This window comes from Culex quinquefasciatus, chromosome 2 (genome assembly GCF_015732765.1).
Source record: "Culex quinquefasciatus strain JHB chromosome 2, VPISU_Cqui_1.0_pri_paternal, whole genome shotgun sequence".
NCBI lineage: Eukaryota > Metazoa > Arthropoda > Insecta > Diptera > Culicidae > Culex > Culex quinquefasciatus.
The window spans coordinates 18,338,078-18,364,025 of record NC_051862.1 but is presented as its reverse complement, the minus strand read 5'-3'; the positions used below and the strand labels follow the sequence as shown (position 1 = coordinate 18,364,025).

Here is a 25,948-nt window from a genome sequence, read left to right as displayed (position 1 = left end):
CGATGCAAAATGGGTTCGAATCCCTTCGCACGCAATTCCCCGTTTGATTACGGGCCGTTTTTTCTTTTTGTCCCACTTCGTGCGCCGTTTATCCGTTGTTGGATCAGATATGTCGGATTGCAGTGGTAGGGTTTGGTGGAAGAGTTGGAAAAGTTTAGTGTTTTTTTTCTTCGGATGGGAAGTGATGGAAAATTTAAACGTCTCAGGGTCGAACGAAGGTCGCAATGGTGAATTTTACCTCTAAGTATATATTTGATGGTGACGAGGGTGCAACCAGGGTTTGGAAAATAAACAATTTGTCGCCGGGATGTGACCCCCTTCGAATGGGTCAATTATGTTCAGGAGAGCGGGATGTTTATTCGGGTGGCACATTTTGGAAGTAAATTAACAATTTGAAAAAGGGTGCAGGGTTGGTTGGATGTAAGAAAATGTGATAATCCGAAGGGATTTTAACTTAGTGGCTATGATTTAATCAACACAATCTAATCAAATTCATTTTAAAAACTAACTGAATTCAAATACAAGCTCAATTCTAATTACAATTTCAATTTCTAATTACAATTAATCTAGTTGAAATAAATAATAAACAATAATTTGATAGTTGCATTAGAAACAAAAATATGTATCACTTAAATGGCCATAACTTTCAACATGGGGACCAGATCTTCTTAGCTGATGACTCAATGGATAGGATTACCTATCCGATGATGTGGCACAAGATAGATCTGGACATCATTTTCATCTAGTTAACTGAGATCCGGCTACAAAAAAAAGTATATAAATATCACTTAAGTGGCCATAACTTTAGATAGGGTGACCAGATATTCAAAGTTTATGACTCAATGGATAGGTCTTTCAATTACCTATCCGATTATGTATCACAAGATAGATCCGGACATCATTTTCATCAAGTTTATTGGGATCCGGCTTCAAGAATGTACATAAATATCACCTAAGTGGCCATAACTTTAGATAGGGTGACTAGATTTCTAAAAATTTTAACTCAATGGATAGATCTTTCAATTACCTATCCGATGATTTGTCACAAGATAGGATCCGGACATCATCAAGTTAACTGAGAATCGGCTTCAAAAAAGAACATACATTTCACTGAAGTTGTCCTAACATTGTGTAGGGTGACCAGATCTTCAATGTTTATGACTCAATAGATATGTCTTTCAATTGTTTATGCAATAATGCATCACAATATAGACTGACGGACTGACCAGATCTTCAAAGACCCAATAGAAAAGTCTTTTAATTATTTTTCAAATAAATTTAGTATTTTGAGGTTTGGTGTTCAATATCACTTTTGTGACATCCGAACATTCACGAAAACACTTTTGTTCGCGCGTCAGTTATTTCGGTTTTCGGACACTACACAAAAACTCGCACTTTACAAAATTAAAACACGGTTTATTCACGCGAACTAAAACAAGACGTTTATTAAAACGCGAGGGTCACTCTGTGACGGTTTATTTCTGACTGTGAAGTCCTAAACTAAAACTACATCGGCTGACCGGTGAAACACTCTTTTTCGCGATGTCCAGCAGAGCTACGACACTCGCGGAGTGGGATTCTGCAAATCAGAACGGGAGATCACAACTGATCTCTGATGCGAGAAGGTACAGCTAGGGCAAGGGGAATAAGGGTTCAAAGGGATTACAAATCTATCTCCTAACTCGCTTCAACATAACCGGCCGCCTTGAAAGCTCCCAGGTTTCAAAACTCCTACTCTCTCTTTTCCTCCTCTTACTGTCCTGGGAAATATCTTCGATAGCTTATCACTAATTTTGTTTTGATTCCTACTTTCTAGTTAAAAACAATCGGCTTATATACTAACACAAAAGAATCAGGGTCAAGATTGGGACGAGTACATAGATCGTTCTTCTTGTGTGGACGATACGGGTTCTTTTGTTATCCAGACTGTAGCTTGGCTCAGTCTTCTTCTGCTCTCGAACTGCTGCAAATCGCACGTACGGACACCTCATCGCTTGACTGACTGCTGCACCAACCGCCTATTTCGACCTGGATTATGCTGCTGCTTGTGCTCGTACATGCTTCGACGCCGACTGTTGACCGCAATGCTCGGACTGCTGATCATGCTGCTGGATCTTGACGATAGTAACCGTGTGCGCTGCTGTTGGGATTCGATGCTGTTGTTCTCTTCTTCTTCTGGTGCTCTTCTTGGCGTTCTCGTGCTGCGACGCGTAACCGCTTCGGGACTGGTTGTACTGCTGCGTTGAACATGCTGGGGTTAGACTGCTCCAACCGAACTGTTGCACTGCTCTCTCGGCTCAGATCTTGTGCTGCTTGCGGGGGCGTAGTGCCGTGATTCGTGACGCGGGCTGGTCCGCGCATTTCGTGCCGTGCTATCTGAGAAATGAGAGGGTGCTTTTTTACCTTTATAATCACAACATAAAACGACTTGCCTGGTTTGCGGAGACCACCGTCCGTGGCCTCCGCGGACGTCCTCGGACGTCGACGCTCTGCTTACTGCTGGTGTGGTTCGGAACTCGTACTTCTTGGTGCTTCGCTGGTAGACCGTTGACTTGCTGGCTTCTGTTGCGTAGGTTCTGCGTTGTGACCGCCTGGCGAATTGATCAGATTCGCTGACGACCGCTGCACGGACCTCGAGAACGGATTGTACACTCCGTCTCGGCTCGCCGTCGAAGATTCGATCGTACCTCAAAGTAGCAAATGGTGGGGGTGGCTTTTAGTTCCGATACCGACTGTGTGGTGCCCTTGTGGCTACCGTTGACGCTTGGCGTCCTTTCTTCTTAACCCATGACCTGACTGTAGCTCTTAGCTACTCCTTAATGCAACATGCATGCAACCAACACCGAAACGACACATTTTTACCTCATTTGGACGAGACAACTGGACTTGCGTGACTTCGCCGGGTCTGGTTTGGACGGACCAGAGGGGCGTGGGCGTGAACGATTAACTGGGAGTGCGGAGGCCTCCCGGCCTCCGCCGGTGGAGGAGAAGCTAGTTCTCCCCTTGCTGCGAAGATGGTACGGTGTTGTCGCGTATTGGGAGGACGCAGATCTTAGATACGCCTCGCTTGAATGTACCGTCCTTAGTCCGCACTGTGACAACTCGGACACATCCGTCTTGCCCTGGGTGCACCTCGATGACACGTGCCAGGGGCCACTTCAGTGGTGGGATGTTTTCGCACATCAGAACCACCATCGTGCCGACTCGTATGTTGTCCTTCTGCTGGGTCCATTTAGTCCGATTGTGGAGATCGGAGAGGTATTGAGTTGTCCATATCTTCCACAGGGTTTGCACAAAGTGCTGAACTGCCTGCCACGCTGAAAGTCGGTTTTCCGGAATGCCATCCAGATCTGGTTCTGGGATGGCCACGAGTGGACGATGAATGAGGAAATGCCCCGGTGTCAGGGCCTCAAAGTCGTTCGGGTCGTTGCTTAGTGGGGTCAGAGGTCTGGAATTTAAGATCGCTTCGATTTGGGTCAGGATTGTCTGCATCTCGTCGTAGAACAGCTTGCGAGCTCCAACGGTTCGTTTCAGCAGCGTCTTGAACGATTTTACGGCGGACTCCCACAGTCCACCGAAGTTCGGGGTGCGCGCTGGGATGAACTGGAACTCAATACGGTCTGCAGCTGTCTGCGCGACCACCCTCGCTTGGAACTCTTGGTTCAGGAACAATCTGTGCAGCTCCTTCAATTCTCTCGAAGCCCCCACGAAGTTTGTTGCGTTGTCGCACTTAATCAGTTCGGGTTTACCGCGGCGGGCTGAGAATCTCTTGAGTGCTGCAAGGAACGCTTCTGTGGTCAGGTTTGCCACTAACTCCAGGTGTACCGCTTTAGTGACGAGGCAAACAAAAACAGCGACGAAACATTTCACCGGAGATCCACGGCGCAGACCGTGAACCAAATAGAACGGTCCGCAATAGTCAACGCCAACTCTTTGGAATGCGAAACACGGGTTGACTCGTTCGGGCGGGAGGTCCGCCATCAGTTGGTTCTGGACACGTGGTCTAGCGCGAAAGCAGCTTACGCATGAGTGAATCACCTTGCGCACCACGTTCCTGGCGCTGGTCGGCCAAAACCGTCCGCGCACAGCTGACAGCAGCAGTTGCTGTCCAGCGTGGTACAGGTTCACGTGGTAGTCAGCGATAACAGTCTCAGTGAAAGGATGACGATGGTCCAGGATGTACGGATGTTTTCGGCTCGCTGAGACATTGGCGTTCTGCAGCCGGCCGCCAACACAGAGTAGACCATCTACCAGCTGTGGGTTCAGTGCAGCGATCCTTGAGTTGTTCTGCACTTGGTGACCTCTTTTCAGGTCAGCGATCTCTTGTTGAAAGCATTCCTGCTGTGCGATGCGCACCAACCGCTTCAGTGCATCCTCGTACTCCTCGCTTGGGATCGGTCCGAGCTTTTTCGAATCTTGGTGAGCCTGTTTCGCGTTGTGGCAGAATCGAATACCATACGCAACACCACGTACTAGACGTGTGAGCGATGAGTTCAGGCTGAAGATGTGACTCGGTTCGATCGTTGACAACACTGCAGCAACGCTGCGTTCTTCTAGGAGCGATGCGTCGAGATCTTCTTCACGGATTTGCTGAACGTGTGGCCAGTTCACTTTGTCCAGCTTCAACCAGCAGGGTCCATGGAACCAGAGAGATTGGTACTGCAACTGGGCTGGCGTCATCCCGCGGGAGATTATGTCAGCCGGGTTCTCGGTTCCTGGGACGTGATTCCAAATTCCGCCTCGAGTGAGATGCTGAATCTCAGAAACCCTGTTCGCGACGAATGTCTTCCATCTCGAGGGCGGCGACTTGATCTGGCACAGCGTAATCATCGAATCGGTCCAGAAATACGCTTCTGGCTTGAAAGGGAGAGAATTGGCAACTTTGTCGTACAGGTGTGCGAGCAGAAGGGCAGAGGACAACTCCAGCCTGGGAATAGTCTGCTCGGCATCCAACTCGTCTTGTTCAGGATTCGATTGCTCTGCTTGCTCTTCTTCTGGCTGGTTCTGCGACGTCTTCTTCTTCGACTTCTTCTTCGGCTTCGGGATTGGTGCGACTCGAGACTTGGCCGTAAGAAGGTTCACCACTACTTCGCCATCTTCGTACTCAGTCCGCACGTACAAGCACGCACCGTATGCTTTGGTTGAGGCGTCGCAAAATCCGTGGATTTGAACTGACTTGGCCTTCCGTTCGACTCCTATCCAGCGAGGAACTGAGAGGCCTTCTAGTCCCTTGAGGTTTCGTCTGTACTCCAGCCAAAACTCTTGATCAGCTTCCTTAAGCGGTGCATCCCAATCGTACTGGTGTCGCCACAGCTGCTGTACGAATATCTTCGCTTGGACGACAACTGGACCAGCTACTCCTAGCGGATCCCAATGCATAGAAAGATCGGATGCAACCACACGCTTCGTGATCTCGCTTGTGCTGTTCCAAGTCGGTGTGGAGAATCGGAAGGTGTCAGATTGAGATTCCCAGATCAGTCCCAACGTCTTCACGGTGTAGCTTGCAGCGTCGAACTCCAGAATGGACTGACCATCCCTCAAGTGCTCGGGGACTCTCCACAGCAGCTGCTTACAGTTCGAGTTCCACTTGCGTAACGATAGTCCAGCAGACTCCATCAACTCCAAGATCTCGTTAATCAGCTGCATTCCTTCTTCCAGGTCATCTACGCCAGTGAGCAAGTCATCCACGTAAAAGTCTTGCTTGACAATCTTGGCAGCGAGTGGATATCTTGCTTCTCCGTCAGCAGCCAATCTTTGCAGACATTTAGTGGCGAGATACGGCGCAGACGCTGTACCGTATGTAACGGTCTTCAACTCGAACGTACGCACAGGCTCGGTAGGGGACTTTCTCCAGACGATTCGTTGCAAAGGCCGATCTGTTTCGGCGATCCTCACCATCCGATACATCTTGGCGATGTCAGCGACGAGTGCGTAGCGGTGGAATCGAAAGCGAATCACGGTGTTGAACAGGTCATCCTGCACAACGGGACCAACCATGAGCCCGTCGTTAAGCGAAACACCAGTGGACGTTGCGCACGAAGCGTCGAATACCACTCGCAGCTTTGTTGTGGTGCTGTCCGGCCGGAGAACAGCATGATGGGGCAAATAGTACTTAATTCCAGCAGAAGCATCATCGACAACTTCTTCCATGTGGTCGAGAGCTTCGTACTCGTGCATGAAGTCAGCATACATCTTCTGCAGTTCTGGATTCGCTGCGAATCTTCTCTCCATTCCCATCAGCCGCTTCACAGCAGTTGCTTTTGACTCTCCTAACCGGCTAATAACATCGTTTTTCTTCGGCAGAGTTACAACGAAACGGCCTTGTTCGTCCCGTACAGTGGTTTTGTCGAAGAACTCTTCACAAGCAGATTCTTCCAGTGAGTGGGTGCTGATGTTGCGGCACGTTTCGAGTTCCCAGAACTTTGCGAGATCTGCTTGCAGCTGTGCAGTGGAGACGACAAACGTAGACGACTGCTCGGTGGCCGTACTGTTCGGTACGCGTCCAGAAATGATCCAGCCGAACACCGTTTCTTGGAGTGTCGGCCCTTCTTCAGTCGCCTTCAGCTTTCCTTCCCGGAGCAGGTCCATGAAAAACTCCGCACCGATGATGAGATCGATCGGCTTCGACTCAAAGAATTGAGGATCGGCAAGTTGCGCACAATCTGGGAGTTTCCAATGCTCGGGATCAATCGTTGCAGTCGGTAGTGGGATGGTAAGCTTCGGCAGCACGTGGAATTCCATCTCCTCTGCGAACGACGAAATGGCACTCGAACGAGGGCAAACTTCTGCGCTGACAACCTTGGTTGAGACTGCAGCTGTAGGTCCAATTCCTTGAATGGACAGGTACGCTGGAGTTTGCTTGAACTTCAGCTTCACGAGCGCAGTCGACAGCAGAATGTTTTGGGTAGGCGTGATAGGAAGCGCAATGCATGCATGGCTTGTGTTCTGCTGATTTGTGTCTGATGCGTTCTGTCCGGTCCTGACGATCGCATTACTTGCAGTGTCCGTGGCAGTGTTCTGCTGGTTCTGGTTTGTGTTAGCTGGTCTGTTCTGTGGCTGTCTGTTCGGGTTCGCTGTCTGTGGTCTTGTTTGCGTGGGTGGAACGGAGGATCTTGTGATGTGCAGCATCGTGTGATGATTTCGGCGACAGTGACGGCACTGTCCTCTTTCGCAGGTTCTGGAGAGATGTCCAGGCTTCAAACAATTCCGGCACAACCTGTTCTGCATCACAAAATCGATTCTTTCTTGCAGGCTCATCGTCTGGAACTTGTTACATTGGAAGGGTGTGTGCCAGGGCTCGTTGCAGATCCGGCACCTACCAGACGACGAATTCGCTGCGAAGTTGCACACCGCAGGCCTTGATGGGCGTTGATCAGCATTACTCGATTTCACACGTGCGATGGACTGGAGGATGGAACACTGACTCTTCAGGAACTCGATCACCTTGGTGTACGTAGGAACCTCCTTCGACTTGTGGTGACTCTCCCACTCGCGCAGCGTCGCACTGTCCAGCCGTGAACAGATCATGTGAACGAGCAGGGTGCTCCAGTTTTCCGCCTTCTCGCCGAGCTTTGCGAGCATCTGAAGACTTTTCTCGAACTCGCTTACGAGATGGCTCAGACCTTGGTAGCTTTCTCGTCTCAGCGGTTCTAGCTCGAACAGAATGTCGAGGTAGGCCTTCACGAGCAACTTCTTGTTCTCGTACTTTTCCATCAACGCTTGCCAGGCCACAGAGTAGTTTATTGCAGTGAAATCGATGTTGTTGATCTCCTGCAAGGCTTCACCGGACAGCGACGAACGGAGGTATGTGTACCGATCCATGTCCGTGAGATGACCGTTCTGATCAATCAGACTCAAGAACGTATCTCGGAAGCAAATCCATTCCTGCATCTTGCCACTGAAAGACGGAAGTCGAATGTCTGGCAGCTTCACCTTGGAGAAGACAGGTTGTTGAACGACCACTTGGTTATCCGCAGCAACTTCAGGTGGAGCAGGTGGGCGTGGGAGTTTCTCCCTCAGCCGAGACTTCAGGTCGATGTACTGCTTCTCAAAATCTGTCACCACCTTGTCCGACTCCTTCAGCATCTTCTCACGCTTCGCCTTGTCCTCAGCAGTCTCATCATCTTCACCTTCTCTCAGCAGCTCTTCGATGGCGTAGCGGTTGTCGAAGAATTTGTTGTAGATGTCGTCCAGCAGCTCAATCCGCACGCTAACTTGCTTCTCATCCGTTTCAGCTCTGTACTCCTTCAGGAAGTCGTCCGTAACAGCCAAGTTGTTCAGCCACACGGAGAAAAAAGAGTTCCCAAAATCGTGAACAAGCGTTCATGAAATTCGGAACCACGAACAAAGTGTTCAAATTCCATGGTACGATTTTGAAAAACGTACCATGAAATTTGAACACTTTGTTCGTGGTTCCGAATTTCATGAACGCTTGTTCACGTTTTTGAGAACTCTTTTTTCTCCGTGCACCTGCGCTCACGCTTCGTCAATGAACGCAGATCTTCATCCATCTTGCACACGAATCACGATTGACAGCCCTGCAAATTGACTTGACTGCGCACGATCTACTCGACGTTCCACCGCGATTTCCCGAAATTGACAGCGAACTTTCAACCCAAATTATTGACTGCAGCGATGGGAGCTAACCGGAACTCAGACTAAGAACCAAATTTGCCAGATTTGAGAACCAGACCAGACCAGACCAAGGGACACGCAGTTTTTGAGAAAATAGACACAAATGCAATCAAATTCGTTTTTATTGCCATCAGTTTAAGCCAAATCACGCCTCATGCCACCCAATCATGCAATACTTCCTGCCAAACCCTTTCCTTGACCAATCCTTGTCCTGTTTCCGCTTCTGGTCCCGAATCTCCTTCCAGCAACAGCAATGGCAGCGCCCAGGTGCCGCGAGAAATGCGCGCGCGTTGCGCAACTGCAATGGCGCAGATGGTGCAGTAGTAGACCGCGCAATTCCCGGGACAATAGCACCTGCTTTGTCTGGACTCCCCTTTCTTCCTTCGCACAAAGGCAGCACTTTTGTTCCGCGGTTTTTCCGGGTTCCCGCCGTTTTCCGCGTTCCGTGGAGTCACGAGACACTTATTATTGCGAATAAACGCCACTGTTTGAGCCGCAGCCCAGAAGTTCTTTTTCACATGCACTTTTGCACACTTAAACGTTCGTGCACACAAACTGTCCGATCGCACTTTTGTCGCAGTGGACAGGTCCGATTGTCCGAAAACCGCCCGGTAATCCGGCTCGAAGGACCAATGTTCGCGCGTCAGTTATTTCGGTTTTCGGACACTACACAAAAACTCGCACTTTACAAAATTAAAACACGGTTTATTCACGCGAACTAAAACAAGACGTTTATTAAAACGCGAGGGTCACTCTGTGACGGTTTATTTCTGACTGTGAAGTCCTAAACTAAAACTACATCGGCTGACCGGTGAAACACTCTTTTTCGCGATGTCCAGCAGAGCTACGACACTCGCGGAGTGGGATTCTGCAAATCAGAACGGGAGATCACAACTGATCTCTGATGCGAGAAGGTACAGCTAGGGCAAGGGGAATAAGGGTTCAAAGGGATTACAAATCTATCTCCTAACTCGCTTCAACAACTTTTTTATGCATAACTTATAACTTTTGAACTACTTATCAAAACTTTAAAACAGTTAAACTTGATGAATGACCTTAAACCGAGTCGAGTGCGACCATTTAACATACAGACATTTGCTCAGTTTTCTATTCTGAGCCGATATGTATACAATGTATACTATACATGTAGGTAGGTCTAGGACGTTTTCATAAAAAGTTCATTTCCGAGCAAGATTACAGCCTTACCTCGGTGAGGAAGGCAAAAAGAAAAATATTTAGGCAACAAAGTATTCTATACAAGTTCTGAAATTTTAACATTGGATGAAAACCAGCTAAAACTGATCAACATAAACTAAGCTAACATAATTCCGCAGTTCATGCTAATTTACCATGAAAAAGCTTATTTTCCTAATTCTAATCCGATTTCACCCTAATGGAGCATATTTGTTAGAAACCCATTTCAAAGATCTTTATCATTGCGGTCATGTCTGTAACATAACCACTCGAATGTATGGAACATTAGGGTGCACAGATAAAATGACCCCCAGCTCTACAAGCGGAAAACGGTTTTTGGGTTATTTTAAGCATCTGTGTAAATTTTGAGCGAAATTGGTTAAGATTAACCCATTGATACTCGAGCCTAAAGTTGGTAAAAAAAAGTTTTTCATACAAAAATTACTTTTCAAAATCGCTTATAACTTTTCCGGTACGAGTTTTAGAGCTTTGGCATGTTCTACAAAGTTGTAGACCATTAAATTTTCAATAAGAATCTCACTTTTGAATGTATTTGTATGAAAGTAGCGTGCCTTGCAGACAAAACCGTAAAAAAACTGGTTTTTGATACATTTTTACGATTTTTCCCATACAAACTTCACCCTCGAGTATCTATGGGTAAATGTTGGCCCCCCAAAAGTGCCCAGGATCACCCTAATGAACAAGTTATGAAAGAAGAAACTGTATTTAACTGTTTTATTGCGTTAAAAGCTCATCTACCTACAGAAACTGAAAATTAGATACCCAAAATCAACATATTCGTTTCAATTCAACTTTTACGATTATCACTGCTTCTAATCGCTCGTAATCCTTCGACAATTTCACTCGATTCTCGACACGGAAAGTACTCAATGGGGTATAATATACCCTTTAATGTGGCACTGGTGCAGACAAAACCCCCCTCAGAACCACCCATCAGGTCTAGGGGTAGTTGAAAGCTTTCCATTTCAACCCACCCACCAAAATGCTGACTGACTACTTCTGTCTACGCAAAAAGGTAATAAAAATGGGATCCATGGAAATTGCTCTACGTGGGGATGTTTTATGGGAAAATTTATTTCCTCACCGCACCACAATCAGAGAGTGTTGGGTCTGGGATTTTGCTTTTATACATATGTACTGTAAAAACCCGTAGGTTATGATCATTATGATGATGATTATGATCCTTTTTAACTGCTTTTGAAAGATTTTATACACGCTAACTTCAATAAAAGTTGTTTTAAAATTAAAGGTTTTGCAAAGTTGCATGAAAATGTGACCATTGAACTAAAGTTTAAAAAGTTATTGACGAAATCTTTCAAGCAAAACATAAAAATACTGAGGTTTTTTCCCAACTTGAAACGAATCTTCTTCGCATTGTTGCTCACTTTCCTGGAAATTCCTCCGGAGTGTGACAATCACTTCTAGATTTGAATTGGCTTTACCAAGTACTATGACCAACTCCCCCACGACGGGGAGGGGGTGTTGATTTTCTTTGTTCGGTTGATTGCGATCTGGCATCACCATTGAGCAAAACAAGCCATCAGTCTGATATCTTGTGTAGTGTTTTGTGGTTCACTGAAAATTCGCCCCAAAATTGAATGGAGTGCTGCTGTAAAAAACGATACACAGACTCCGAACAATGTTGTCTTTGATTAAGGAACGTTCCTCTTTTTGTCTGAGCAGTTTGTTACGAATTGGTCCAACAGCTGGAGTTTTTTGCTGATGGCAGAATGGCATAACGACTTCTCCCCGGGCAGAGCCATTCAGTTGGCACCAAAACGATAAATAACTCACTTTATCGTAATTGCAGCGTCACTGACAACAAAACAGACCTCCTTCTTGTGTCTCGGGGAGGAAACCTGCAATAAAAGTGCAATTTCATAGTTTCTCCAAGAAGCATCCCAGCAAAAAACATCTTGTTGCATCTTGTTTCGGGGGGGAGGAAAAGATGATTTGCTTATTCCATTCTACGTCCAATTTTCAATTCGTTTTTCGCTGCTGGCTTGGAAAACAAGAGGGAAATTTGCCCCTCTTCATCCGAAGCTCACGGACAGCAGACAGCAGCATTGCTCACTTTTCTTGTTGCAAGCGCGCGCTCTCAACGGCTAACTTAATCAGTTACAGTTTGTTAACTTTCCGGCAGGCGAAATGTTATTCATCATGAGCATCTGCTCACTCATTTACTGTTGCTGTTGTTGCTTCAGCCCTGCTGGTGAATTATGCAAGTTGGCGTGCAGTTCGAGGTAATTAGAAAAATAAAGAAATTCTCAAGAGTCGTTACAAAGAGTAAATGAATTTGTACTTCAGGAGAAGTTGCCTATTCATAATAAAAAAAATATGTTTAAAGCTCTAGGTTTTATTAAAGTCCCGAGCAGGAAAAAGTTTCATGAATTCTTTACAAGAGCTCTTCAAGATAGCTACAGCATAGCAGTTAGGACCGCAGCAAGATTAAACTCTTAAAGATGTTTTGAAGAGAATTTAACTCCAGAACTTGTTGCTTTTTAGGTTGTCAGTTTAAATAATGAAATATAATTTCCTCAATCATAAACAAAAAATAGTGACACAGATATCCGAAAAATATTTTTATCACACATATTAACTCTATGAAGACCATTTGTGTAGAAAACTTGTTTTTTGGGAAATCAACTTAGATCCGACAAAAAGTGCATCAATATCACTTAACCCTCTAACGTCCATGGTTACTCCAGAGCACCACTAATTGTTGTCTTCAAAACTAAATTTCTCTGCAACCATGCATTTATTCAACCTGATTCACGTTAGTTAATTTATATAAATTGTTAGCTTATAACCATTAAAATTTCATAAAATTTGGTCGATCCAGTTACGAGTTATGGTGAAAAACGTAAAAAATCTCGATTTATCTCTGGGCGGGAAGGGTTTAAAAGCAATTCCAGCTCAAATCTGGAGCTTTTCTGGAACATTTGTACCTGACCCTCTCCGATTTCAATGAAACTTTTTAGACATGTTATCCTAGGCTTATATATACCATTTTTGTGTATATGGAGCCAGTTGCACTCGAAAATTACATTTGAAAAAGGCGTAAGTTTTTTAAATATTTTTGTATTTCGTAATTTAAATATTGCCAAACACAAACAACTTGTTGAAAATTTGGCGGGCTTTCTGAAAAAAATACACTGAATGCAAAATACACGCCACTTCTATAAGATTTGTTTAATTTATATTTTTAAAGGTAAACTTTAAGATGATGTCACGATTTTTTTCGATCAAACGATCAAACAAATTCATTTGGAACCCCGATCGTACAAGACTTCAATTTCCACGTGGGGTTCCAAATTACCGTGGGCTTAAGGGAGTAGCCTAAGATGTTACAAAAAGACTCACAAAAAAAATGCAGGATGGTATGTCTCTCTTAAAAAAATACAAAAATTTTACTAAACGTCAACATTTTTGATAACCGATAAAGGGTTTCGATTTTCCAGACAATTTTACACTACAGTTCCCATATTGACCATTGTCCTATGTCCAATCCTTGTGACGTTACAGCGACTTTAAAAATAAAAATGTTGAAAAAAAAAGGTTTTTTGGTGTTTTTTGGCAATTTCTATATGAAAGACTTCATTTTCCAGTCTCCGAAATATTTTTATCGGGAAGCTCGTATAATTTCCCATAAGTTTGTCTTTGACAGCATTTCAATTGGATGTATGGGCTTACAGATATAAGCTTAATTACATTGCCTAAAACTGAAAATTGAATATTTTTTTCAGTGTGGTGTTGGATTGTAAGAACCTGGATAGTAATGAAGCTTAAGTGAATATTAAAACGAGTAAAATTGAAAAACTGTCAAAGGCAAACTTATCGGAGAGGGCTAAATGTACCAGAAAAATCCTAATTTGAGCTGGAATTGCTCTTAGGTAGCCACAACTTTAGCAAGGCTTGCCAAATCTTAATACTATTCGACTTTTTGGGAAGATCTTCAAATCTCTATTCAAAATACTTGGTTTCAAAGATGTGTGGGGTTTTGAGAGCTAACTTTACAAAATTGAATTTCAGTCCTAATTCTAGCCCTAACTTTCCATACACGTATAGAAATCTTGGAAGCATATTCCGTAACTCTATGTTTTTGAAGTCGTAAACATTGGAATGTTTCCAAAAACGTCAACGTTTTGCTCGATTTCGCTTTTAATGTTTTAAAAATCAACGACATTGTTTTTCAAAACCTTTGGAAAAACTAAAAAAATCATTTTTTTAAGAGAAGAAGTTTTTTTTTCTTCTTTTAAAGAAGAATTTAATGTGATAAAATGGCAAACTTAATATCACCAAAAAAGACAATACTGAAATGTTCATTAAAGCATTAATTCTTTTCGACACCGTTTTGATTTTTAAGTCAACCAAATTTACGAACGCCAAACTTAAGCAGGAAAACAAACTATGTATTGAAAAATCCTGGTCAATCGAGTTTTTTTTGAATTGCAAACAATATTGAATGCAACTCGTTTCAAAACTCGATTTTACCAACACTCGTAGTATTTTTTGAACGCAACTGAGAACATTATCATTTTGCAACTTGTTGCTACTATTACAACATAAATAAAAAAATACTCTTTCAAATTGGCTACATACATATTTACTATTAGTCCATCAAAGAAAAAGATAGTTGTTGAATTACACATCTCAACATATTCGAAGTTGATGTCATTAAACGCTTCAGGTTCGTGAAGGTATGATAGGTTTGGGCTCCCTGCACATGCTCAAATCGACAAAATTGAATTTAAGTGGATTTCTTGCCAATAACAAAATTTGTAAATTCTGAATTTAAATTCTATCGCATTATCTTAAGTAACTTTTACCACCCATATTCACAATATTATTTATTGGTAGGGAATTAACCAAAATTCAATTCTGTCGATTGTAGCGTGGCCAGAGAGCCCAATTTTATCATACCTTGACGAAGCTGAAGCGTTTACTGATATCCACTTCAAAATTGTCGATTTGTGTTATTTGTGTCGATTTGTGTTATGTTGTGTTATCCTGTCAGAAACTTATTTTTTATAAGATAGGATATTTTAAAATAAACATCGGTACACTTAAATGCGTTGCAAATGGATTTATTTGTTTTTATAGTAAACTTGTTTGGAAAATCAAACTCTTCAAAATGTTGTCAAAAATTGAGAAAATGCAGAATAAACGTCACATTTAACTCTTTAACTATCAAGCTCATGGAAAACTAGGTTGGTTTCCTCACGCTTGGTATTCGAAGAGTAAAACAATTATTTTGATTTCACAAGTTCATTTGCAAAAAAAATGACACAAATATGTTGGTCTGAAACCCCAAAACATTATTTTAGCACAATTGAAGCACTTTTGGAGTTGGACTTCTCGATTCATGTGGACATGATTTTCACAAATAAATTTAAAACATTCATTTCTTGAAAAGAAATCACACAATTATGGGTGATTCTCCGCCAACTCACACAGCAGTTGCCCCGACCCCTCTTCGATTTGCGTGAAACTTTGTCCTAAGGGGTAACTTTTGTCCCTGATCACGAATCCGAGGTCCGTTTTTTGATATCTCGTGACGGAGGGCGGTACGACCCTTCCATTTTGCACATGCGAAAGAGGTGTTTTTCAATAATTTGCAGCCTGAAACGGTGATGAGATAGAAATTTGGTGTCAAAGGGACTTTTATGTAAAATTAGACGCCCGATTTGATGGCGTACTCAGAATTCGAAAAACGTATTTTCATCGAAAAAACACTAAAAAGTTTTAAAAATTCTCCCATTTTCCGTTACTCGACTGTAAAATTTTGGAACATGTCATTTTATGGGAAATTTAATGTACTTTTCGAATCTACATTGTCCCAGAAGGGTCATTTTTCATTTAGAACAAAATTTTTCATTTTAAAATTTCGTGTTTTTTCTAACTTTGCAGGGTTATTTTTTAGAGTGTAACAATGTTCTACAAAGTTGTAGAGCAGACAATTACAAAAATTTTGATATACATACATAAGAGGTTTGCTTATAAACATCACAAGTTATCACGATTTTACGAAAAAAAGTTTTAAAAAAGTTGGTCGTCATCGATCATGGCCGTTCATGGTCACCCGCGACAGACACGGACGACGAAACAAAGAGAAACGCAAAAAGTAACTTTTTCAAAACTTTTTTTCGTAAAATCGCGATAACTTGTGATGTTTATAAGCAAACCCCTTATGTCTATATATCAAAATTTTTGTAATTGTCTGCTCTACAACTTTGCAGAACATTGTTACACTCTAAAAAATAACCCTGCAAAGTTAGAAAAAACACGAAATTTTAAAATGAAAAATTTTGTTCTAAATGAAAAAATGACCCTTCTGGGACAATGTAGATTCGAAAAGTACATTAAATTTCCCATAAAATGACATGTTCCAAAATTTTTACAGTCGAGTAACGGAAAATGGGAGAATTTTTAAAACTTTTTTATTGTTTTTTCGATGAAAATACGTTTTTCGGAATTCTGAGTACGTCATCAAATCGGGCGTCTAATTTTACATAAAAGTCCCTTTGATGCCAAATTTCTATCTCATCACCGTTTCAGGCTGCAAATTATTGAAAACACCTCTTTTTCGCATGTTCAAAAATGGAAGGGGTCGTACCGCCCCTCCGTCACGAGATATCAAAAAACGGACCTCGGATTCGTGATCAGGGACAAAAGTTACCCCTTAGGACAAAGTTTCACGCAAATCGAAGAGGGGTCGGGGCAACTTTTTCCGATTTCGTGTGAGTTGGTAGAGAATTACCCTTATATTATTTTATTATTGAACGATTTCTTAAAATCACACACACACACAAACTGTCAGTTATCGCTTCCGAGAATATTTATTGTTAACTTCCACTCATAAAGCACAGATTACTAACATCATATCACGCCAAACATCCCCAAATCACTGAGCTGAGTACTTCTGCTTTGGTCCGATTTCATTGCCGCGGTAACTCAACCGAACCTATCTCACGAAGCAGCCGTCACTCAGCCAGAAATCGACGAACTTGCGCAGTACGAGTTCAGAGTCTGAGTTCCATGACACACTTGCCGGTATAGATAACAAACACCCCCTAGAAAGCTCTAATGGGAGGTCATTTCGGAAAAAAACAAGAAGAGGTTGTTTTGTTTTCTAATTTCGTAATAATAAAGAGATGTTGATCCTTCGCAAAACTTTTAGATTTTAATTATTATTTTTTTATTTTGTGAAAGAAATTAATAGAAGGAAAAACTACAGGAGCTATCAGATAACTCAAGAGTGCTTGCCCATGCTCATTAGCTTGAAACAAGTTTACCTGCCAAATTATGCAAATTATTTTCAAGCATCCTTCCCAACTCCTTCAAGTTGGTCGTTAGCATTTCCCTGGCAAAATATTGTCCGACAATTAGCAACCTCAGAAAAGTGGCACGTAATTAAAACATTTATCATGAAGGAAATCAGACTTGCTTAAACAAGAAGAAATTATTTGAAAATTTCCGACACTGTTCAATTTCCAAATCTAACCTAGAATCAAATAATTTCGAAGAACCTTCAAGAATAAAAACCATTCATCCGTAAAGTATTTGATTCACTTCGGACTTCATTAAAACAAAAGCTCAAATCTGAACCGTCCCGTAAAGCAGCTGACCACCATTAGCCGCAGAACAAGCGCAAGTGCCGTGGAAGATGTTGTGCCCCCCGGCGGTCGGAGAGGCCTGGTAATCTTTATGAAGGTCATAGAATTACAAATGATGGCCATGAATTATTTATCTCATCCGGCCAAGGATGGTTTTTTTTTTTTTTGCTTCATCTTCCTCCCCGATACAGATCCGGATGTTGGCCACCGGTGCCATTCCTCATGGACACGGACATGCTGCTGCTGCCTGCCACAGAACTTGCTGAAATGTTGCTTCTCATGTTTTCCAAATCCTTAGTCCGGACGCCCTCTCCGTTGCTAAACGGCATCGTTTAGCGCAGTATATATCACATTTGGGTGGCATAAATTACCCGTTATTATACAATGTTTTTTGCTGGATTTCTGCCCGAGTTCTGGACGGCCTTGGGCACAAGTCTGAGAAATGTGGTGTTACAACGTTGCTGTTTTTTGTTTCAGTTTACCACATAAATAAATTTTGTCAATTAAATTAGAGGAACAAAACCCAAAATAAATCACATTGCTTTGAGAATATCAACAGAAGCCCAATTGGGCATCACGCAATCTGACCCCGAGGTTTCATCCCCTAAAATGTCCCAGACTAACACTTTTCGGTCCATTGACTGGCTGACACATTCAAGTCCAAGCAGTATTTATAGTGAGGATAGTTGGGAAAAGCACATGGTCGTCCACAAAATGTAGAATTCCATGGAAAAATGCACAAAAACTACACAGAATCAAAATTTTCTTTTCAGTATTTTTTTTAGAGTGAAGCAAATTCTAATAAGCTAAAGAGCAGATGGTAACAACAACTTTTACATTTTCTGCATAAAACATGCCCTTTTTTCCGACAATTCAAGAAAATCAAGTTTCAACGGAGAAAGTTTTGAATATTTAGAGTGATTTTAGATGGTAACCTATACAGTAAAAAAATGAGTAAATCTAGAAGGGGTAAAATTTGAAGGTGTAATATTCCCTCTTTTATGGTGTAATATTCCCACAATTCAGACCGCATAAGTGTCAAAGCACTGAAAGAGTGGTGAATTTACACATTTTTACAGGTAACATAACACATTTTTTGTGACATAAAAGATGTACAGTTAAACCTCGCATAGTGCGCAGGCGTTACGCTTTGTATTTCTTCGATTACTCTAAAACGACATAATATTTTTGCAATCTTTTTGAAGCAATTTGTTAGTCTTGTTCCAATGTACAATTAGCTTCAAATAGATTGCAAAAATATTATGTTGTTTTTGAGTAACCGAAGAAACACACTCAAAAAAATGAGTTCGCGTAAACGTGAACAGAGTTCATGCCACCGGGAACCAGGAAGAAAACTGTTCAACTTTTATAGTGCATTGCACCATGAAAGTGAACAGTTTTCTTCCTGGTTCCCGGTGGCATGATCTCTGTTCACGTTTACGCGAACGATTTTTTTTTTTTTGAGTGCACGCACTATGCCAAGCACCTCGCATAACTGTACCAGATGGGTCTAGCTCATTTCCCCGAATGACATTTCCCCGAATGCCATTTCCCCGAAAATCATTTCCCCTAATTGGCCACATCCCCGAATACCACTTCCCCTAATCAGCCACATCCCCGAATGCCATTTCCCCGAATATCATTTCCCCTAATCGGCTATATCCCCGAATGCCATTTCCCCTAATCGGCCATTTTCCCGAATGCCATTTCCCCGAAGTGACACTTACGCCAACTGCCGTTTATTTAAATTTAAATTTTCATATCCCCTAATCATCATTTTCGCTAAAGCCTTTTTCCATGACTAACAGTTATTTTCTTTCTCAATTTTACTGAACAAACAGCTTTTACGGGTATGCTGTTGATTAAATGTTGTAAATTGGGTAGTAAAGCCCATTGTCAATTCTTATGAACAACGGTAAGAAACATGATTAAAAACCATTTCTGATAACGTTTTTTTTCACATTTTTATGCAAATAAAAAGTTATTGACAAGACAACATTTTTCGATGGATCAACTATGGTCCCCTTGGAACGAGCTGTCAAGTAGAAGCTTTTCTGCCAAGAAGGGCCGTGAAGTGAATTTTTAAAAATTGAGTTAAAAATCAATTTTAAATCCTTTGCGGTCGTTCAAAGAGTCATTGTACTTTGAAAAATAAGCCTTATCGTTGTGAACAATAATATCACAAATTTGAGCTTAATTTTAGGACCCAATTACAGTCCAGACTCGATTATCTGAAGCCTCGATTATCCGAAGTTTCGATTATCCGAAGTTCGATTATCCGAAGGTTTGTATGGGACTTCGAATAATCGAATCAAGAACAAAATTTTGTTTTCGTTTTTTTTTTCTTTTTCTTGTTTTAAACATCAAATTTGAGTACTGCAACCCCATTTTAGTCAAATTTGAGTAGTTGATTGCCTATTAAATAATAAAATGCTTTTTATCAATATTTCAACACCGCCATATTTTCCTTGGATTTAAAAGTTCTAAATCACTTTAACGTAGTTTAGGGGACATACGCTCGATAATAAAAAAAAATAGGTATCAAAAAAAATTTTTTTTTCGTGATTCGATTATGGGACCATCTATAAACCACGTGGACACCTAAGGGGGGGGGGGGAATTCGCGATTGTCCACGCTCCATACAAAAAAAGATTTTATTTGTATGGAAATTGTCCACGAAGGGGGGGGGGGTCGAGATTTCCAAAAAAGTGTCCACGTGGTTTGTGGATGGTCCCTATCCGAAGTTTCGATTATCCGAAGTGAAATTTTTCCGAAGCCAAGTCTGGACTGTACTAGATTTTTTTTGTTCAATTAACATTTGTATTCAACCGCATAATTAGATGTTGTTTTTGAGAAATTTGCAAGGAAATTTGTCTTTTTTCGAATTTTGTCAAAGAACCCAAAAATCGGACAAATAGGTACCGTAATCTGGGGTGAATCGGGACTACAGTCTGAATAGGGACAGCAGTTTTTAGAGCACTTAAAGCTTTCAAATTTGAAAATGGATGTACACATTTTGTTGGCCTGACTCTGTTCTCACCGAAACCAACCAGAAAAATCAAAATATTGTGCTCCAACATGGTTAAAACTGCTGTCCCAATTCGCCCCATGTGTCCCGATTGACCCCAGTTTACGGTACATAAGGCTGGTACAAATTTTATTTAAAGTTTTTGTTGATTATACTTTTCGCCAAATCCCAAACCAGCAATGTGAATAAAATTATCAGTGTGTACGGGGTTCTGTACTACGAAAATCGCAGGGTATGTTTTTTGAATAATAAAAAATAACAAAACTTCTATTGCATTATTATTATCATGTCTATAAGAAAAAAGTATTTGTTTTAAGAATATATGTATAAAAAAAAGTCTGTAACAATATTCATTGTAATTGAATTTATATTGAATCCCCCCTAAAATGCTACGTCTGTTCTGAATGAAGCCAAAAAGAAAGTTGATCATTCAAGGCGAACCTTTAAATATGTTGTTTGATGTCATAAAAATTGTCATCATTTTTTTTTTTTTCTTTTAAAATGCTATTTCCCCGAACGCGGTCAAGCGGAAATGCCCGGTGCCCAGGAGCGCGCGCGCTCCGGGGCACCGGGCATTTCCGCTTGACCGCGTTCGGGGAAATGGCATTCAGGGAAATGACTATTCAGGGATATGACTAATCGGGTAAGTGGCATTCGGGATTGTGGCCCATTCGGGAAAATGGCATTCGGGGATGTGGACGATTAGGGAAAATGGGAAATTCGGGTAAATGGAATTCGGGGAAATGACTATTAGGGGAAGTGTCTTTTCGGAGAAGTGGCATTCGGGGAAATGTCCCTTCGGTAATATGGGTTTCGGGGAAATGTCATAGATTCGTACCAGATGTAATATCACAGAGAACAGATGTATATCATTGAAGAAACAGTATTGAAAAACGAGTGTAAAAATTCAAACCAAAATACGTTGAAAAGAGCTAGGGTGTGCAAATGTATACAAAACGAAATCGGAGATAACATGTGTAAAAGGGAAGTTGTAGTTTAAAAAATATTTTTTGAATGAATTTTCGGTTCTGTTTTCGTTAATGTCAATGATTTTTTGCATTATTTCTAGTTAACAGGAATTATACTGAAGTGAATTTTATATTTTAACGAGGTAAACATTTATTTTCTGTCGAAATTTTTGAACCATTCTATATTGTTAAGTCAAGTATTCTCAGCCGCGACGGAAGCGCCGCCAAGCGTATCTTGCACACTCTAATTTTTGTGATGCAAGATTGTAAGCAATGCATTTTTTAGTGCAATATTGTTTACACACAAGTTCGAGCCTACATGTACATCTGTTCTCTGTGGTAATATCATCATTATTTTTTGTACTGTGTAGAAAAAACTCATTTTTTCTCATGACATTGTGATATTTTGTACACAGTAAAAAATAATGTGAATTTGGAAGGTGTATATTTGGAAGGTTGAATATTACCTCTTTAATGTTGTAATTTTACCTCAATTAAGACTGAAAATGTGGCATTACACCAGAAAAGTGGTAAATTACACATTTCCAGAGGTAAAATTACACATTTTTCTGACATAAAAGATTTACCCCTACCAAGATGTAATATTACCATGATTTTTTTCTGTGTATGCAACGATGCAACCCTATGCCTACATTTGTTCTTCTTTTTTGTAATTGTCTGCTCTTTACAACTTTGTAAAACACTGTAAAATAATTGAATTGATTTTACAAAATAAAAAAAAAACAGAAATTTTGTTTGAAAAACATGGCAGTTCTTGATGACAGCAGATGCTGCAAAAATATGGAAGAATAAACTCCAAGATCTCGATCTGAGACCAAAACTACCCATAAAAAAATGTTTCACGAAAATCGCAACCGATCAATTCTCTCGAATTTCGAAAATCGACTTTTCATTGTATTTTGATTTTTCGTTTGTATGAAACTTTGTTTGATACTTTATGTCCAAGTTACCCATTATTCATCATGAGTTTCTTCGAAGAAGTCTCATAATTTTATTAATAAATTAAAAAGCTAGTATTGAAAATTGAGCTAAAAAATCACCGATTGTGATTGGACACTCAATAATATAATTAACTGAATGAATGTATATGAACTAGAAAATCTGAATAAATAGATAAAGTAAAATAATTATTCGGTAATCTGTGTCTGAAAGTACTGAAAATGCACACTGGTAAAAAACAAAACATATTTGTTAAGATGAAAATTTTAATACAAAATCGAAAAGTAATTTTGAAATGTTGATGTATTGCATTGTTTTGGAGTTTTAGCAATTATCAGGTTGAATTATTTAACAAATTTGGCTTTTTTATTTAAAAAAAAAGTATATTTTCGAAAAGCTGAGAAAATTTTTATCCATTATCTATACTGTACTTGCAAAGAATGAAATTACCAAAAATTCATATTCAATTCAAATGCATTTTAAATCGATGATATCTTGGAAGCCGTTGATCAAATATTGAATGTTGAAAGGTGAAACAAGTGTGAAATTTTCTTAACTTTATAAAAAAAAACTAAACCTAAATTCTTTTAAAACTTGGCTGCTTTTGAAAAATATAGATGTGACGTTTAACGTTGTTTTCGTTTTTATGCGAAAATTATTTACATTAATATCTGGAAGATTTCGCATCTTTTGAGCAAAGTTCTATTACTTTGAAAAATAATCGAGTATCAAATATTTTTTTTTTTAATAGTTTTTTGAAATCTCTTTTTTGTGTTTTTCTTGAATAAAAATATTAGTCAAGATTTTTCATGAGATTTTGCATTCCATTGAATATAAGCAGGTGATAAAAAATCGTAAAAAAGCTACAAGTATTTGGAAATTGTTGCTAGCAAAGAAAACAAATTTTGATATGAAAAATTTAAAATTTCTGCAAACATTAATGCCAAAGTTATAACATTTGTGCAATGATACACATTAGTTCGATAATAAAGGGGGGGGGGAAGAAGTTCTTGAAATTCAGCCAAGGGGGGAATTGATCAATAAAGGTTGAGAAACACTGTTCTAGAGAATTGTTCATGGTGAAGAATGAATTTTACTAGTTTTTTTTAATGTTAATTTTGTTTTAGCAATTTTTTGCCTCTAGAAAAAAAAGGGGAAGTTGACAAAATTTGAAGTGGAAGTCGACAAAAATTTGAAATAAATTTTGAAATGGCATAAGCAAAACAAACAGTTTGTTTCAAAATCATTTGAATTATTATGGTACAAGTAAAACCAGTTGAATACAGCTGAATATAGCTAAAAACTGATTTTTTGATTTTTTTTTTTATTAAAATTACAGTTTTAAAAGGTAAAGAGCATTTCAGATTAGCAAAGTTAACACAATTAAAAACAACTTATCAAGGTTGCAAACATTGCATGCATTGCTTTAGAAAGGAATGAATTGAATGAAATTATAAAAAATGAAATTACTAAAAACAGCAAAATATGAAAAAAAGGAATTCTAATCTAATCTAATCTAATCAGACCCTAGCGCAGCCAATCTTTCGAAGGGATCCTGGAGAGTGCCTTAGGTTAGATGACGCCTAGCACTCTTCTTGTCATTTATTAACATTTGTAGTGCGCCATTGCATTAGAATGCATTGAAACATCACAAGCATTAAAGCGGCCAGGCCTACTGCGTAAAGCCGTATCGCAGAGATGACTCGTAATTGGGTTGAGTTTGAGCACTGAGTGTTCGAACAACAACACAATTCTGAATCGACAGGGGAGGAAGAAGCGTGGCGACACACCACCATACGCTCCGAGATTTGGTTGTATTCGTTGGGAGCACCATGCTAAGAAGGTTTGGTACTCCGGGACCCTCTGGGATGGGACATTGTATTTCCACGAATGCCCTGGACACTATTTGCCGTGGTTATAGCGCCACAACTCGCTCTCTGTAACAGTATTCCTAATTCCAGTCCACGCTCACCAAGTCGTCATGGCCTAGTGGTTAGCATTTTTGCTTACCAATCCAAAGGACGGAGAATCGAACCCCGCCTCGAGCGACTTTGATTTTTCGTTCATATTCATCATTTCAAATTTATGTGTTCTTAACTTTCTCGTTGGGAGCAGATGGGAATCGAACCCAGAACCATTCGCTTACAAAGCGAACACCGTAGCCAGTCAGCCACGGCCGCTCCAAAATATGAAAAAAAGGAATTGAGGAAAAAGTAAAAAATAAAGTCGAAATGAATACTTAAAAATTGATAGTTTAACAAGGAAAAAAATCACCGTCATTTTCACTGACCGATCTCTGGACACGGAAATGAAAGCTCCAACGTATGTTTGTGTATCAATATGTGTGCACGTGTGTGCCACTCAATGTGCACGCATGTCATCCTAACGAGCCTTGACAAGTGGAAAGAACGATCGGAAAAATAGATTTCCCTCCCCCTCCCCTGGAAGAAAAGCGGTCCATTTGTGTGGCCCTCTCCACAGTAAAAGCCGGTCAAGTGGCCGGTCACGTCTCGCTGTCAATGTTGGCTGTTGTTGTTTTGTATTGATCTAGGCAGGCTTTGTTTGTGTTTTTTTTTTTTGCTTGCGGTTCCGAAACGTGCGGAAATTGGAAATTTTCCAAGAGCTCGTCAAGAAATCACATGTGTTTACTTGGATGCCATGATTGACACTTTTTACGAGAGCTGTCGAAGCGGTGGCTCCAGAAAGGACTACTGCCCGGAAGTTTTCCCATTCAATGAACCTCACACTGTAATTAATTCCGACTGAGAAGGGGGAAACCAAATTAAACTCACAACAAACTGTTGGCCACAATCTCAACTGTAAATAAAAGATGACTTACCAGCATGATTACAGCTGGCGTTCGCTGCCAGGAGGAACGAAAAAGAAATATCTCGGAAACCTCATAAGTTTGCAGAAAATAACTTTTTTCCCTTCCAAAAGGATGAACGGAAAGTTTCACTTCCTTGTTCCATTCCCGGGGGAGGGTGTTTGCCTCTTTCGGGAGCAAAATCAGTCAGCCGACTGGAAAAGGGGATTTTTTTTTTCTTTATGGAACTCTTCAAAAGTTGTAAATTCATGACTATGAATAAATTAGCGTGCGCTGAGATAGCTTTTGCAAGTTTTTTCAACGTAGAGATTTCTGGAGAAAGTTGCTGAAGAAAGCGTGATATTTTCTGTGGTGTGAATTGCCGGATGAGAAACCAAGCACAACAGACTTTTGGATGAATTGAGATTTTTTGTTGCATCAAAGTTTATCTCCTGAAAAATTACTGGAATAATAAGTTACGACAGGCTCTTCCTAGTTTTAGTTCTTTTTTTATATTTTAACATGAATCTATATTTATAATCAATATAATTGTGAGAAACTTGAATGCAACAATATGTCAAGGTTCTCACTCCCTTTGCTTTGAAATTTAAATGAATCTTATATTGCTTATAATAGGTAAAAACTTAAAGTGCACTTTGTATGTAAGAAGCAATTTCAACACAATAAATTCAAATTGATCGTTTCATAAAGTCAACTCATC

At 40.6% G+C, this 25,948-nt stretch overlaps 1 protein-coding gene across 1 annotated transcript; it reads right to left on the bottom strand.

The window, feature by feature from the left end:
* Positions 1-2,991: 2,991 nt before the first annotated feature.
* On the bottom strand, positions 2,992-25,266 carry LOC119767919. Its single transcript, XM_038257894.1, has 2 exons — positions 25,261-25,266; positions 2,992-8,244 (listed from the first exon to the last, which is right to left on the bottom strand). Exons 1-2 carry the CDS (start codon positions 25,264-25,266, stop codon positions 2,992-2,994), a joined length of 5,259 nt encoding a protein of 1,752 aa, XP_038113822.1.
* Between the last annotated feature and the right edge of the window lie 682 nt (positions 25,267-25,948).